At 36.6% G+C, this 14,350-nt stretch overlaps 1 protein-coding gene across 1 annotated transcript in view; it reads right to left on the bottom strand.

Moving 5' to 3' along the window:
* Positions 1 to 11,410, bottom strand: part of EPYC (epiphycan) — a 46,337-nt gene extending 34,927 nt beyond the window's left edge. The window contains exons 1-2 of the mRNA XM_045293329.1: positions 11,337 to 11,410; positions 9,001 to 9,178 (exon numbers count right to left, since the gene is read on the bottom strand). Coding sequence (XP_045149264.1) covers positions 9,001 to 9,165 — 165 coding nt within the window. The 5' untranslated portion in view covers positions 9,166 to 9,178; positions 11,337 to 11,410. The remainder of the gene's footprint in view (positions 1 to 9,000; positions 9,179 to 11,336) is intronic.
* Positions 11,411 to 14,350: the final 2,940 nt, after the last annotated feature.

Genomic DNA, 14,350 nt, shown 5'->3' with positions numbered 1-14,350 from the left:
GGGACAGGTCTCTTCTGATATTTGTCCCAAGTATGTGAGATGAAGTGTCATCTGTTTGTAAGGCGCATTCTGATTGTGCGTCTATCAAGACAATATTGTTTGCTCTTTTCGAAGTCCATGTGCTTTCGATATTCTTTGCAAGCACTAAAATTCAGATGCATTGATTTTTCTTCAGTATTCTTTATTTAATGTCCAACTTTCACATGCCTATAAGGCAACTGAAAATACTGTGGCTTCTATCAGTCACACGTCAGTCTTTAAAGTGCAATGTGTCCTTTTATCTGTTGACTGCTGCTTCCCTGAGCGTTGATTGTGGATCCAAACAAAATGAAATCCTTGACAACTTCAATCTGTTTTCCATTGATCACCTGTGCCTTCTCAAGGGGCACTGTGAATTGGAATCTCCTTGAGGAGGGCAGTGGTTTGGTTTTCTGGAGGTTGCTGACAAGTAAAGACTGGCAATTTAGGTAAACCTGTGACATGATGCTCCCTTTTCTTAGTGATTTCAACCAAGAAAATGATGGAGAGCTTATTTCTGCTCTGTAATACATGGGCTCACCATGAGGGGGAATCAATTGTACTACAATAGGTTTGGTTATGGGTTTTTTTTCGCTGTTGTTTCTTTCTTTGACATACTGCCATAGTTTGCTGACTCATCAAAGATTTCTATAAATTGTGTTTGAGTTCATAATTTAAAGACTAGAGACAATATTTGACATGTTGATCAGAAACATCATTCTATTTTAATATTGGGTACAAAGAGGCTTGTAGATTGATTTAATTGCTATTCTGACCGTTTAGATTACCTTGAAGATGAAATCTACACTTGCAGAAGGTTATGTGAGAATGGAGTTGGCATGGAGGGTTGGTGGTATAAAGGTGGAACTGTACTTATACTTGACAGCTTAGAAAGAACAGCCTCCTGGGTAGTGGTTGTATCTTCTGTTGGCCCTTTACTTCCTCCTCCCAAAGGAGGAAGGATGGCTGGACTGTTTGGTGAAAGTGAATGGGAGAAGGAACTGGGAAAAGTGACTGATTGGGGGGTGGGTAAGGGGAGTTGCCGAGAATGCATCCATTAAAATGTAATAGGCTCAAAGGCTCGCAATTGTCCCGCTTTGACAATAACTGATGGAATAATCTATTTCAGAGCTTCTGCCTTAGGAAACCCATTATTGTTTACTAAGCCTTCTTGTCCAACCTAGCTTTTTGTTCGTTTTTTTGTGAGTCTCTCAGTTAATTCTGTACTTAGATGGGGAATAAAGGAATTAGGTGTAGAGGTATCTTAAATCCATACATGTATTGTTCATGAAAAAATCAATGTTTGCTCATCTATGTGTGCTATAATATAAAATGATATGCATTTTGATATAGGTATTTGACTCTTGATATTATATCCCCAATGTTTATTTTCTCCTTTTCTATAGCACCACGATGAGTCAGAATTGACTCGATGGCAGTGTGCTTACTTATAATTATCTTAGAATACAATTTTAACACTTATTAAAATTTATTTTTATCTATTTTTTCTTTTATAATGTAATATGACATGTAACACAAACTATTCTAGATATGCATCCTTATGTTTTATGTATTCATTATAAGGTTTTTTCAAACAAATGGCCTTTAATATTGCTCAGGAAAGGTGGTATATAACCACACAAAACAAATATCTAAGATTAACTGGCAGGCTCAGGAATGATGACAGCTCGTAGGACATGTGTGTTTTGGGATGACTCACAGAAACCTGTCTCCCAAAAGAAAGCTGTAGATCTACATGCACTTTTCATTACTGAGTAATAAGATTGAGTAGCTCTGCTGTGTTGAAATTGTTAATAAGGTGACTAGACTGGAAAGTGCCTGGGAGTCAAAAAGGATGTGGTATGATTTACCTGTTTTGATCTCTGGCTCTCACTGAAAAATTGGTGAGGTAACTTAAAGTGAACTGAAGCATAATGGAAAAGTTAGCTTTTACTATAGCTCAAAATGCTTCCTTTCTATGAAGCCTTCCCTGGTTACCAATAGATAAGCTTTAATGACTGCTGACTGAATTAGTGATTTCATGATATGTTTATTAACTTTTATTGAATTTTGCCATGTAAGAGGATCTCTGTTAAAGAGTTAACATGCTTAAAGTACCTCACAAGGTATTTCATACATAGGAAACCTAGGCCCAGATGCTTAAATGATTCTGTCAAGGTCCTAATTTGATGTGACAGTCTTGGAATTCACATCTAGGGAGACTGACCCCAGAGTTTGTGCTGTTCATCCTGGGAGACAAGCTGCCTCCCAGTAATGAAACAGAAAACTATGAGCAGCATACTGATCCAATGATCTCTCTCCAACCATCCTTCATCATATGTGTATGTTAATGGCTCAAGCATCCAGACAAAGGTAGATTGGAAAGCAAATTATTCACTCAGGAAGGAATCCACATGATACCTGTCATCCCTGACCAGCAACTCCATGCCTCCAGGAGGTGATATATAAATGACAGGTTTTTTTTCTGCTTTTATGATTATTTAAGCTTCAATATAAGATGTCATTTGGGTTTTCACTCAAGCACACACTAAGGTGTCATTAGACAAAATTGAATTTCAAACTTATTTTTCTTCTAAATTTTCTGCCCTGTTGAATAAATCTTGAAGTTATTTTGTCATTACCCTTCTGTCAAATGTTGACTTCCAGAGGTGTCAAAAGACTGAGCTCGTCAGCCTGAGTTATTAAAGATGGATTATGGGTTTCAGATAGTGGCATGTAGATATGCCGAGACTAATAGAATCCTGCTTTCAACATGAGACTAGTGCTCAAATTTATATAAATGATCATATTAGTTATTTAAACAAGGGGATCATGAACATGTGGTTAATGAGAGCTATATCTCATTTTCTACTTTATCTTGAAAATGGATGAGGAAGAAATGTATTTGGCAGAAGTTTCTCAATCCCCATATTTCTGTCAAAGTAGCTTTTAGTACAGAAGGATCATCTTCCCTCTCTCCCTGAATTACTTTGACAGCCGAAAGAGATGTGTAGATAGTGGGCTCATTTTAATCACTTGGTGATTGTTTTTCTAACTTCTAATAATCAAGTTACTGCATTCCAGAGAAATCTCAATGTTGGATACTGTTAAAAGGAAAAAAGATTAAAGAAGCAGGAAAATAATGGAAGATTTTAGTTTCAAAGTCTCTTTGCTTTGGCATCAAGTTAACATTGTGTTCTAAAATGTATTGCCAGAAAATAAGCTTGAGGAAATTTTTATACTTGTTAAATGGGTAGGATAATTACTCCTTTCAAAGGATAGTTGTAGTAACTATATTTTGGATTGCATAGTTAATGAATGAAAACAAAGAATCCACTGGTAAAGGATATCAACATTCTCTTTTCCCTTTAATGTATTCCCACATATAATTGTGTAATTTTTATTTGAGAATGTTCTCAAGCAACTTAAAATAAGAATAAATTGTTTTAACTCTACTTAAAAAGGCATATGGAGAATACATAACCAGACCATATTAAAAGATCATCAGCAAATGGCTTTCCCATCTTCCTTTCCCCTATCCCCAAGAATATTTTCACTGAGTTAAAGTCTCTTTTTATAATAAGAGGTGTTTTATGTGCAACCATATGGTTAGAATGTATAAATTGGTCAAGGTAAGGGACACTCCATAAACATGCCTTCCTACAACTTTACATGTCATGTTCATTCTCAACAAAGGAAGTAAAGAGAATATGCATTACTAATTTAAATATTTTTATTCAGAAAATATGAACATTTTGAGGCCTATTGTCTTGTAGCATTCACAAACACCTCTGCCAAGGGGCCGCACCAGTGGACTCAAACGTCACAGGATTGCTGAAGGTCAGAAGCCACTCAAGGCCCCTAACGACTGCGGCAGCTTCTCAATTGATTATCGTTAGACGGCATAACTTTAAAACCTTTTTACACACTATTATCTAACGTGAATTCAGATCATAAATAGTCCAGAATGATTTGGGTTCTGGTTAAGTACTTGCTGGTACAGTGGTAGGGACATGTATATGGAAACTTCAAAACATCTGTGGCAAAATTTTATTATATTTTATTCCATTTTTATGAAAACTATTTGAAGTCCTCTTGTATTCTAAAATTATTCTGCACAGCACCAAATTACCATGACAACACCTACAAATAATTAATATCTCAATTGTTTATCAGTTCAATTGCCTTTATGGGTTTCCCCCCATTCTTAAAACTCTGCCAAATTTAATTTTTATTCCTTTGATAAACCTGATTTATTCTTCATCACAAAGCACTTTTCATTTCCTTCCCAAGATGAATTCATTTATTTCAATGGCAATTTTTTGTGAGGATGATTTTGAACAGGATTGTCACTCATTTCTCTCTCCATGAAAGAGAAGAATTGGCCTTCATTTTCAGATAATTTGGGGGAATAGCAGAGAATACATCTCCAAGAAATTTCCTGTTGTCTTTCTATTACTGATATTCTTTTATTAGTTTTTGTTAAATATTTATGCTTTCAGGCTCCATCTTAATCCAGAGAGGATATAGGTGATTTTAAAAGCATAGCTTAATAAACTTACATAAGGAGTTTAAATGCAGGTGGGGAAAATAATGCAAGACCCGGGAAGAATGAGCCCAAACTTAGACTCGAGAATTCTGAGTACCAAACTCACTGCCATCGAGTCTACGACTCCTCCTCCTGCCTGTCCTCATAGGGAGCGTACGTGGTTTCTTTACACATGGCCGCCACACAGGTGCTAGCAAGGCCATCTAGAGCTCGACTGTGTAACACTTCTTGGCATCTATTGATGGCAGGTTCTGCTCATCTACCGCTCAGCACCTAGCGGCACTGCAGATGGAAGGTCTGGTCATCGGCTTACCAAGGCTTCAAAACAGAAGCAAACTTCTTTGGAATGAATGCCGCCTGCTAGCCACCCTCTCGGGCAGATGGGATTTCTCCTGGGGTTTCTGAGACTGAACATCTTTATGAGAGTAGAAAGTCCCCTCTTTGTCCCTCAGAGCTGCTGATGGTTTAGAACTGCCAATCTTGAGGTTAAATGGCCCAACATGTAATCCACTCGTACGTGGAGTTGCCATGAGTAATTAACACGATGGCAATGGGTTTGTTAATTTTTAATTTCTGCTGACAGGCATACTGTAGGCACAGTTATGTAAAAGCAGAGATATAAGACTAAATAAAAGATGTAATGTTCATACTGGGTATCAGCCTCTCTTACTCCCTGGAGGCCTTTTAAAAATGAAATGTTAATAATAGTTTTATATCATCAAAGCCAGAAACAGTATTTTCTCTCATGTTTCAATCTCATCAATACCTCACCGACCCAATTTAAAGAGCACATGAGATTGGGTCATGACCAATGGGAGAATCCCCCGTGTTGAAGTAAAATGTGTAATACAACTTTCCCAACCTGTTCATGCTTTCAAAAATTAATTATATAGTGGGGCTTCAAAGTGTTCCTGGAATAATGGAGTAAGAAGATAATGGAATCATTCCATGAACTTTTTTGAAGTCCATTCATACAAGTCATGAGCATATCAGGTAAGGGACTTGAAATAGACATCTTAGAATTTTGCGTATGAGCTAGTCAAGACTTTAAAGAATGATCAGTGAAAGCCAGATTATAATTTTTTAGTTTATAAGAACAAGCTGATATATAATTTCAAAGCATTGTTTGGCTGTCTAATAAGTTGGCAATTTTATAATCTAAGATGGCCTTGCCTACAGATGAGTTAAATTTAAGGTTACAGAAGACAGAACCACACCCTGGCCACTAAAAACAAAACCGTAAAGAATCATATGTCACCATTGGCTCTGTGCTTTAATTGGCGTAAAGTTTTCATGGAGCGTAGCACACCAATAAGGCAGTGTTATATAGAATTAATAACGTCTGGAACAACTGAATTGAACTTACAACAATGAAATAAGTAGGCTTCCTAGGAGTAACCAGAATATGGATTTCGAAGACTAAATTCAAAGCATGCCTGTTATGAATAACCATTTAAGAATCCATTCATCTCATTGCACCTGTTTGCTTTACTTTAGGCCTTCTTATATGAAATTACACTCTGGGTTATTGATTGAAAGGCATTTTATATTAAGAATTTGTCAAGATCTGGGCAAATGCTCCTCTGAATATTGTTTCTTATGTCATCATATTTATAATCTAGCATATTGTTTTTGTTTAATTTTAGATCATTTCTGTCTGATTATTACTACTGTATCAACCTTACAAATATTGTTTAATTATGTATGGTTTATATTTTCAAATCCATTATTTTATTATTGCCTCATTTTAGTGTGCCTACATGTTATTACATAGTCTAGGAAAGAAACCCTAGGGGACTGTTCTACTCTGTCCCACATGCTCACTAGGAGTTGGATTTAATTCGATGACACACAGTAACATAGCGATGTACTGTTAGCTGAGATGGGCTCATCCCCATGGCCAATAGGATTGTTGTGATCCATAGGGTTTGTATTGGATGTTTTGTTTTTATTTTCAGACTTAGACCTCAAGGCCTTTTCTTCCTAAGCTAAACTGTCTTGGCTTCAACCACTGCTGAAATCTACTTAGCATGATAATGTAAATGAAAAACATAAGTCTTCTTTTCATAGGCAGGCGGTGAACGTACTGGTGGCCCATTGGCTGGGTCTCCCAACTAGAAAGTGAGCATTTTACCACAGAATTGCCAGAGCCTTTACCTTTATCTCTATCTGTCCATAAACAGATGTCTGATAAGACACAAATAATTAAGTCAAAGATGAGCAATAGATTTCTGCCAACAATAAGTGACTGCTTGAACCTATCTGGAACACTGAGTTGTTAAGGATTCTAGGTTTGTTTCTGCAAATGCAAAGGAATTCGGTGGGCCATTAGAGATGGTGGCGCTGTGGCTCTTTGGGAGAAAGATGAAGCTGTCTGCTTCCACATGGTTTAAAACCTCAGAAATCCAACTTAGGGTCACATTGAGCTGCTAACTGCAAGGTCAGCAACTAGAAACCATCAGCGGCTCCATGGGAGAAAGATGAGGCTTTCTACTGGGTAGTCTTGGAAACCCACAGGGCCAATTCTCTTCTCTCCTGCAGGGTCACTATGAGTTGAGACCAAACCAATGGCAGTGAATTTGGCTTTGACGTTTGGTTTGTATGAATTAAGATCAGAAGGTATAATAGGATATGATATCATTTATTTGTTTAGCTGCATCAAACTATGTAAGTATTGAAGAAAAAGGTATGTAGTATTAAGTAACCTTTATAGAAATATAGAAATATAAATTTTGATTTTAGCTCAGATTTCTTTTGGAAACTCATGAGATTTCTTAGGGCCTTTGGAGCATTAAAAGGATCCTCAAACCAAACACCAAGCTCAGTCAATTCCAACTCTGAGAGGAAATGGGTTCAATGAATTCTACAGATGAAGCTTGTCTATTTCACAATAGTGCCTGGAGCTGCCCTCATCTCTAACACCATCCTCTCTTTGGAACATGTTACCTTCTGAATTGAATGCAAGTGTCTTTTCCATTTCTTCTAGAACCACTGCTTATGGTAATTATCAAACGTTTTCAATGCATGGGATATTTAGGAGGGATAGCATAACAAATTTTCACAAAGCAATTTTATTTGATATAAAATTGCAAACATACATAATGACTTTTTGTCATTTTTTTAAATGTGAGAGGTATACAGAAGAGTTGAGCAGATGTGCTCAACACTAGAACATGTCCTACTCTACACTGATGGATTAGGGTGACGATTTAGAGGTCACAGGGAGTAAGGCTAGAGTTAATAACTGGAAACCCTCAACAAAAAATCCCCTCAACATAATAAAAATCATACAGTGAAACAACTCGAATGATGAAGATGAACAAAGACTTAGAGAATGGAGTCACAACTAACTGTTCGGAAGAAAAGTGATTTCTGTTGAATCTGAAAAAACTGCTGAAAGGAGTTAAACAGAGCAGTAGAGAAAGCAATAGAGAGCAAGACACAGGAAGTTCAAGGGGAGAGAGCCTATGAAAACAATTGTGAAAATACAACTTTTTATTTCAAATAGTAACACACAGTACTGGAAATATTATCTTACTTCTAATGATTTATATAAGTTCCATTGGAGGTTTTTTTTTAAAGTACGTGGGGAAAAAAGAAATAAAAGATAAGGAAAAATTCCAAAAGCTTTCTGATCCCCCCACCCACCACCCCACTACGTATATCTTTTAGCCTCAAGATTTCCTGTCCCTGTTTCCAGAAGTAGTTCTTCTAGTAAGACTTACACTGGAAAAGACTGCCCCCAAATATGTTAGGTGATGTAATGTCCTTTTGTTTATTTTTAGTTTGTCAATGTTCTCCATTAATTTAATTTCTGTATTTCAAGGTCTGCTTGTTTGGCGATTCAGGAAAATGAGCCTGTTTCCTTTAGTTATGTATGAAAAAACCTAACTTGAATTATGGATATGTCATATCAGATTTATATAATGGAATAAAAGCTTGCCACTGCCCACAAACATAGCTGCAGCCAACAAAGCTTGCTGATGCCGGCAATACTGCTACAAAGACAATTAGCCATTTCGGGAAGCGCATTCACTCTTGGGATACCATAAAGTTTCTAACCACTTTCTTTTCACTATAGTCTTTATAAAGTTTATTTTAATTTATTTTAATTTCACACTTTCCTTCCAAAGTTCTTTACTGCATGCTATTTTAACTCTTTTCTTTCTCTGGTTGTCTTTTTCTCCAACTTTTCTGTTTCACTTATATGATGAGGTGATACTAAGGAAATGAAGTGAAGTATAAGTAATCCAAACACTTTCCAAATAGTCAACTTAATGATAGTGACCATGCTCTTAAGAAAAGATGAATATGAAAATTGTAAGTATGCTATCTGTACTTACATATATACGAAATATAGGTGAAGAGACCCTATCCAAATCAACTTCCATACAATGGCTCATAAAACACTAAGAGTGGGAAGGATCCGTTACCTCAGCTTGATCAACGGGTAGGCTTTCAAGACTGTAAAAAGGATCCGGGTCCTCCAGGGTGGCGTCATATGGTTCTGAGTCGTAGTGGATGGGCTCTAGGGTGGGAGCGGCCCGAGCAGCATCACAGATGAGCAGTCCCAGAATGAGTCCTGCTAACGTTTTCATTGTTTCAAACTTCCTAATGATGAAATTTTTAAATGCGTATCAACATTTAATTGATTATAACCTGTGGAGAGCTTACCATAAATGGAAATTGAGAAATCAGTGTCAAACCTGAGGAACTGTTTCCATGGATAACTTATAAGCACAACACATGAAATGACTCCGTTTCTGAGGGCCATTGACACCAGATGTTAGCATCAAGTCACAGACCTTCCCAGATGTTTACAACAAAGACATTTTATAAACACAAAGGAGAAAATGGAATACAGAAAGTTCATGATGTGCCCAGTCACAGGAGTATAGGTGTTCAGAGTCTTACGTTTTCAAACTTTTAAAATTTCACTTGATCTTTCATCAACTCTATGAGATAGGGATGGTGACTATGATGATGATGAAGAAAATGATGATGAAAATGACTATTATTTCAGCCACCATTTTACAGATAAGGGAAATTAGGCAGAGTTGGCTAATGATGCAACTAGGACTTATGGGTTCTTGTAAATTGAAACCAGGTTTTCCAGAACAAAGCGTAAGGATTTAGCTTTTCCTGTTACTTCTTGCTGCTGGGCATCAAAAATATAAGCAGAATTCAATGTATCTCAGGCAATATTCCTCAAACGTTCTTAAGTAAATGGAACAGAGAGCATTTCCCCCTGTACTTCTTTGTCTTCTTTAAATGTTTACACACTGCTATCTAAGGTTTGCAATCAGAACTATAAATTATACTTTCAAAAAGTACTATATGCCAAGAATTTCTTAGAGAAGATTTGTAGAAGCATGAGATTAGAAAAACTATTGGGTTTTATATTTCTTTAACAAGTAAAATTCTTCTTTTGCATTATAAGCTCATGCTGTGGGTTATTATTATTATTTTAAATATTTTAGATTTGTATGCATTACTGTCAATGTCTTCAGTTGAGAGAAAAAAAATTCTCAAGTTCAATTTGTACAATAAAATTTTCATGTGGCATGGTGGAACTTTGTATCAAGCATTCATAATTTTAAAATAGCTTGTGATTTGTAATCTCCTTTTGGTTTTACTTGAAGAACAGTACATCTGGTAATTTTTTATTATGAACACATACAAAGGGGAATTTATGATAAATATTCCATGTAAACTTGAGTGTCCTGGCAGACAAATTGAACTTCAGTTCTTTGAAAGAAAGTCTTTATGATGCAGGTTTATGCAGAAGGATATGAAATTCCTCTGAGAATAAGAAGGAGTACAAGGAGCTCATTTTTATCCCCTCCTATGTGTTCCTCAAATACACTTTTTATTCACACTGGATAAACTAAGCTTCTATTCCACTTACCTTTTCTGAGACTGCAGACTTGGAACTGTTCTGGGCAATTACCAAGAAAATCTTACTTAATAAAAGAGCATTGTTTGCAAATCTTCCAGGAACCATTATTCCAAAGTCAAGTAGAAATCATTGACAGTGGGTGCTACTAAATTATATATATTTGTTGTAGGTTTGTGGCAACTTCCATTAGTCAACAAAAAGATATAAATGGTTGAATATCAAAGTTTGCTTGAATTTAGCGGAGAGCCTAAAGCTGGTAGCAATAAGGGAGCTGTGGGAATCTTAATTAAACCTAGGTTTAACAATCAAAATTATGTTCTTTCTTTTAGGCAATGAAATCAGTATTCAGTGTAGCTTCTTTGTTGAACTTTTGAATCCTTTTCCACTTTAGTCCATTTAATATTTTAAAATATATACTTACATAAAACTTTAGAATATCTAAAAAAGAAATTCTGAATACAATATACTAAATAATCATCAGAACAGTTTTAAACACTTAAACCTCACCTTTTCTCCCTTTGCATCATATTTCAATCAATATACACCAATAGCCCCAAGTGTGTGCTGGCAGAGTGTGGTTTATGTCAGGGCACTTGATTTAAAGTACATATTGGAAACTACTATCATTTTATTGGCATCTGTCATGGTATTAAGATCTGTTACTGTATGTTATGAATTCATAAGCTAATTCAGGCTTTTGGATTTTCCAAGAATAATACCAGTATAAAGTCAATAGCAAAATACAAACAACCTGTTGAATCAAAGCACACCATGAGAGATTAAAGCAAATTGAATGATTTTTTTTAAAGGTTGTTAGAGTTGGGGGAAAATAGTTTCTAAACCAAGAAGAAAACAAGTTCAAAAACTTACCTTTTACCTTTGGCTCCTACTCGGTGCAATAGCACGCAGTGACTGAGAATGCAGAGCCAGTGGTATTTGCTCTGACCAATAGATGTGAATTCTGGGTCTGTGGGAGGTGGAATTTATCACACTCAATTTTCTGTTTGGAAAAACTAACCTTGAGAAATGCTTCTCAGTTCTTCAAAACCTCAAATTATTTTATAGTCAACCAACCTAAGCAATAGAATCCAAACCCCATAATATATAAACTTTTACAAATATTTTAAGATCTGCCATCTCTCACTTTGAATTCTCTAAATGGTAAAATTTGGTTTTATCATATTTCACCCATGGAAAATAAATAAATTAAGAATGAGAATTAATGTATGCAGTGACACTACAGAAAATATTTTACAAGCAATAATTTCCCTGAGTTTTGCATATCTTTAAATTGATTTCTTCATCTTTCATTTATGTTAACCAAAATTTAGTGTTTCAAAGATCTTACCTGTTTAATGTTGGATAAGTTAAGGAAAATGGATACCTAAATCATTTGGATTCTTTGGGATGCATTGATAGCAATGAACAATAAACAGTTTGCATAAAAATTGAAAAATAATATGATAAAATAATGCATAAGTATGTTCTGAGTCTTTTGAGAGACCAGTTCTCATTTTTCTCTTATCTATCACAGCCAAACAAATCAAGTTACAAAATGTTGGTTTAATTTTTTTTTAAATTCTAGAACACAGATTTGTTTTTGTCTATTGTACTGGATAGTTTGTGAAATTGGGTTTAATTGCAGGTAGGAAGGGGAAATATGTATTTATTAAATTCCCATTCCTCAGTTTTGTAGTGAAGAACTTCTAGAGAATGATGAATCCTGCATAAAGTATTCTGGTCACTCCACAGGAGGAAAATGAGGCTTTCTTCTCCCTAAAGAGTTACAGTCTCAGAAAACCACAGAGGTACAGCTACCCTGTCCTTTAGGAATGGACTCAGTGGTAGTGTTGGTTTTCTGTGTGATTTGTTTTGTTTTTAAAATTTACAACCTTGGAAGCCCTAGAGAGGGTTTATATGAGTTAGAATTGACTATGGCAGCATTTTTTTTATATTTTGATTTTAATACATATCAATCTAGAAGTTACACTCTCGTTTAAGCATAAAAAGCTCTTCCCTCCATAGCCATATATGAATATTGTTATTTTTAGTTGCCCTTGAGTAGATTGCAACTCATAGCGACCCTGTATGGGTCCGGCAGAAGAGTAGCACTCCATCTGGTTTTCTGTAAGGTTCTCTGTGTTAGACCTGACTCAGTGGTACCCAACAACAATCATTTTGGAAACAGATGACCAGTTCATTTCTCTCATGCAGCAGCTGGGAACCTTGTGGATGGTTGCTGGATTCTTTGCTTTTGTAAAGCAGACTTGATCCTCTGTCCAAAATGGATTACATGTGATTTTCTTTCATTGTGTCTTACTTTTCTTGAGATAAATTTTATTTTGGAAGGAAACAGCAATCCTATTTAAGATATGAAGTTTGTCAAGGCCTCTCAAAATGTAGAGAAGTCACCTTTTAGGGAGGACCACCTTTCACTCATCCTTCTAACCCCTTGCACCACAGAACTTCTTGTGATGTGGTCTCGATCTGAATTCCTATACTGACTCTCTGTAGCAAAAATGCCTCATATTGTATCCTAGGTTATTTCATGTAATCATAATTTTCTCATCACAACTCTTAAGCCCAGTAGTAATCAGTTTTCAGTAATCTCAGCTGATTAAAAAAAGAGAATAAGACATTAAATTAGCATCCCAAAAGGCACAAAGAAAGAGAAAATCAAACTGGATCAGATTCAGATGTCAATGAGGTATGTTTGAGAAAAATGGCATGGTCTAAGCGCAGCTCTAAGTTCCTTAGATTTTATTTCAAATCCTCTCTATTTGGGGCTAGATTTCACTTTTTCAGATGTTCTAGTGATGGCTTATATGTTGCTACGCTGAATGTGTTAGCAGTGAAAATAATTGTTAGATGTGTAGGCAAATTTAAGTGGAACTCCCAGAGATGTTTTGATGGAACTTGCAAACTGGAAAGGAATATGCTGGTGCTTGTGCCATAACTTGCTTGCTTACATCTCTCTCATCTCTCTCTCTTTGTGTGTCTCTCTCTCTCTCTCTCTCACACACACACCTGGGTTCTATACAAAGACAAAAACCAACTCACTACCATCAAGTTGATTGCAACTCATAGTGACTAGAACTACCTCTGTACATTTCTGAGACTGTGACTCTTGATGGCAGTAGAAATCCCCACTTTCTCTTAATCCATTGATTGAATGGACCACACTGCCCTCACAGAAGAAACTCACAATTAGGGGGCTTATGAGGGACATTAACAGGTGAACAGATTAGAATTCATGTGTAAAATGCTCAGGGTCCTTTTTCAGTCAGTGCAGTTTTTTTCTCTGCAATCCCTTCTACCAGGCCTCCCTATGGTCCTCAGCCTCTTGCATCCTCTTGCTTGGCCTCTGCCTCAGGCCATGTTACACAGCAATTGGAGGGCTGCCAATAAATACCTAGAGGACATTCCGCCCTGCTGTCAACCTCAACAAGAAGGCACTCAGCTCCAGTTTTGTGATTCAGCAAAACCAGTCTCCTAAAATGAAGCACACCCTACTCAATAAGGCAGCCTCCTGTCCGGAAGCTCTCAGCTCTATGTGGGAAGTGGGCTGGCAAGTCCACCACTCAGGCTCCTGCTCTGGCTCTTGGGTCTGCTGTTGCTGCTCATCAGGCATCAGAGCTGTCTCTGAGATCAAGGAGATCTCAGTCTCCCACAGTCTTTCATCTTGCTGATAGTGAGCTTCCTTCTCCTTCATCTGAGATGGGCTCATTTCAGACCCAGCGTTATAACAATTGTAATAACTCAGTCCTCACAACTGAATTCTATCAGTATCTCCCTTCATCTTTTCTTACCCAGACTACCCAGAAAAGGTTACTTGGTGGGAGTGACAGAGACTGTGACTAGGAGACTCAGAATAACTCACCCAC

This window comes from Echinops telfairi, unplaced genomic scaffold (assembly GCF_000313985.2).
Source record: "Echinops telfairi isolate 266 unplaced genomic scaffold, ASM31398v2 ScPeMD7_2;HRSCAF=8, whole genome shotgun sequence".
Lineage (NCBI taxonomy): Eukaryota > Metazoa > Chordata > Mammalia > Afrosoricida > Tenrecidae > Echinops > Echinops telfairi.
This window is presented reverse-complemented; position numbering and strand designations above follow the sequence as displayed.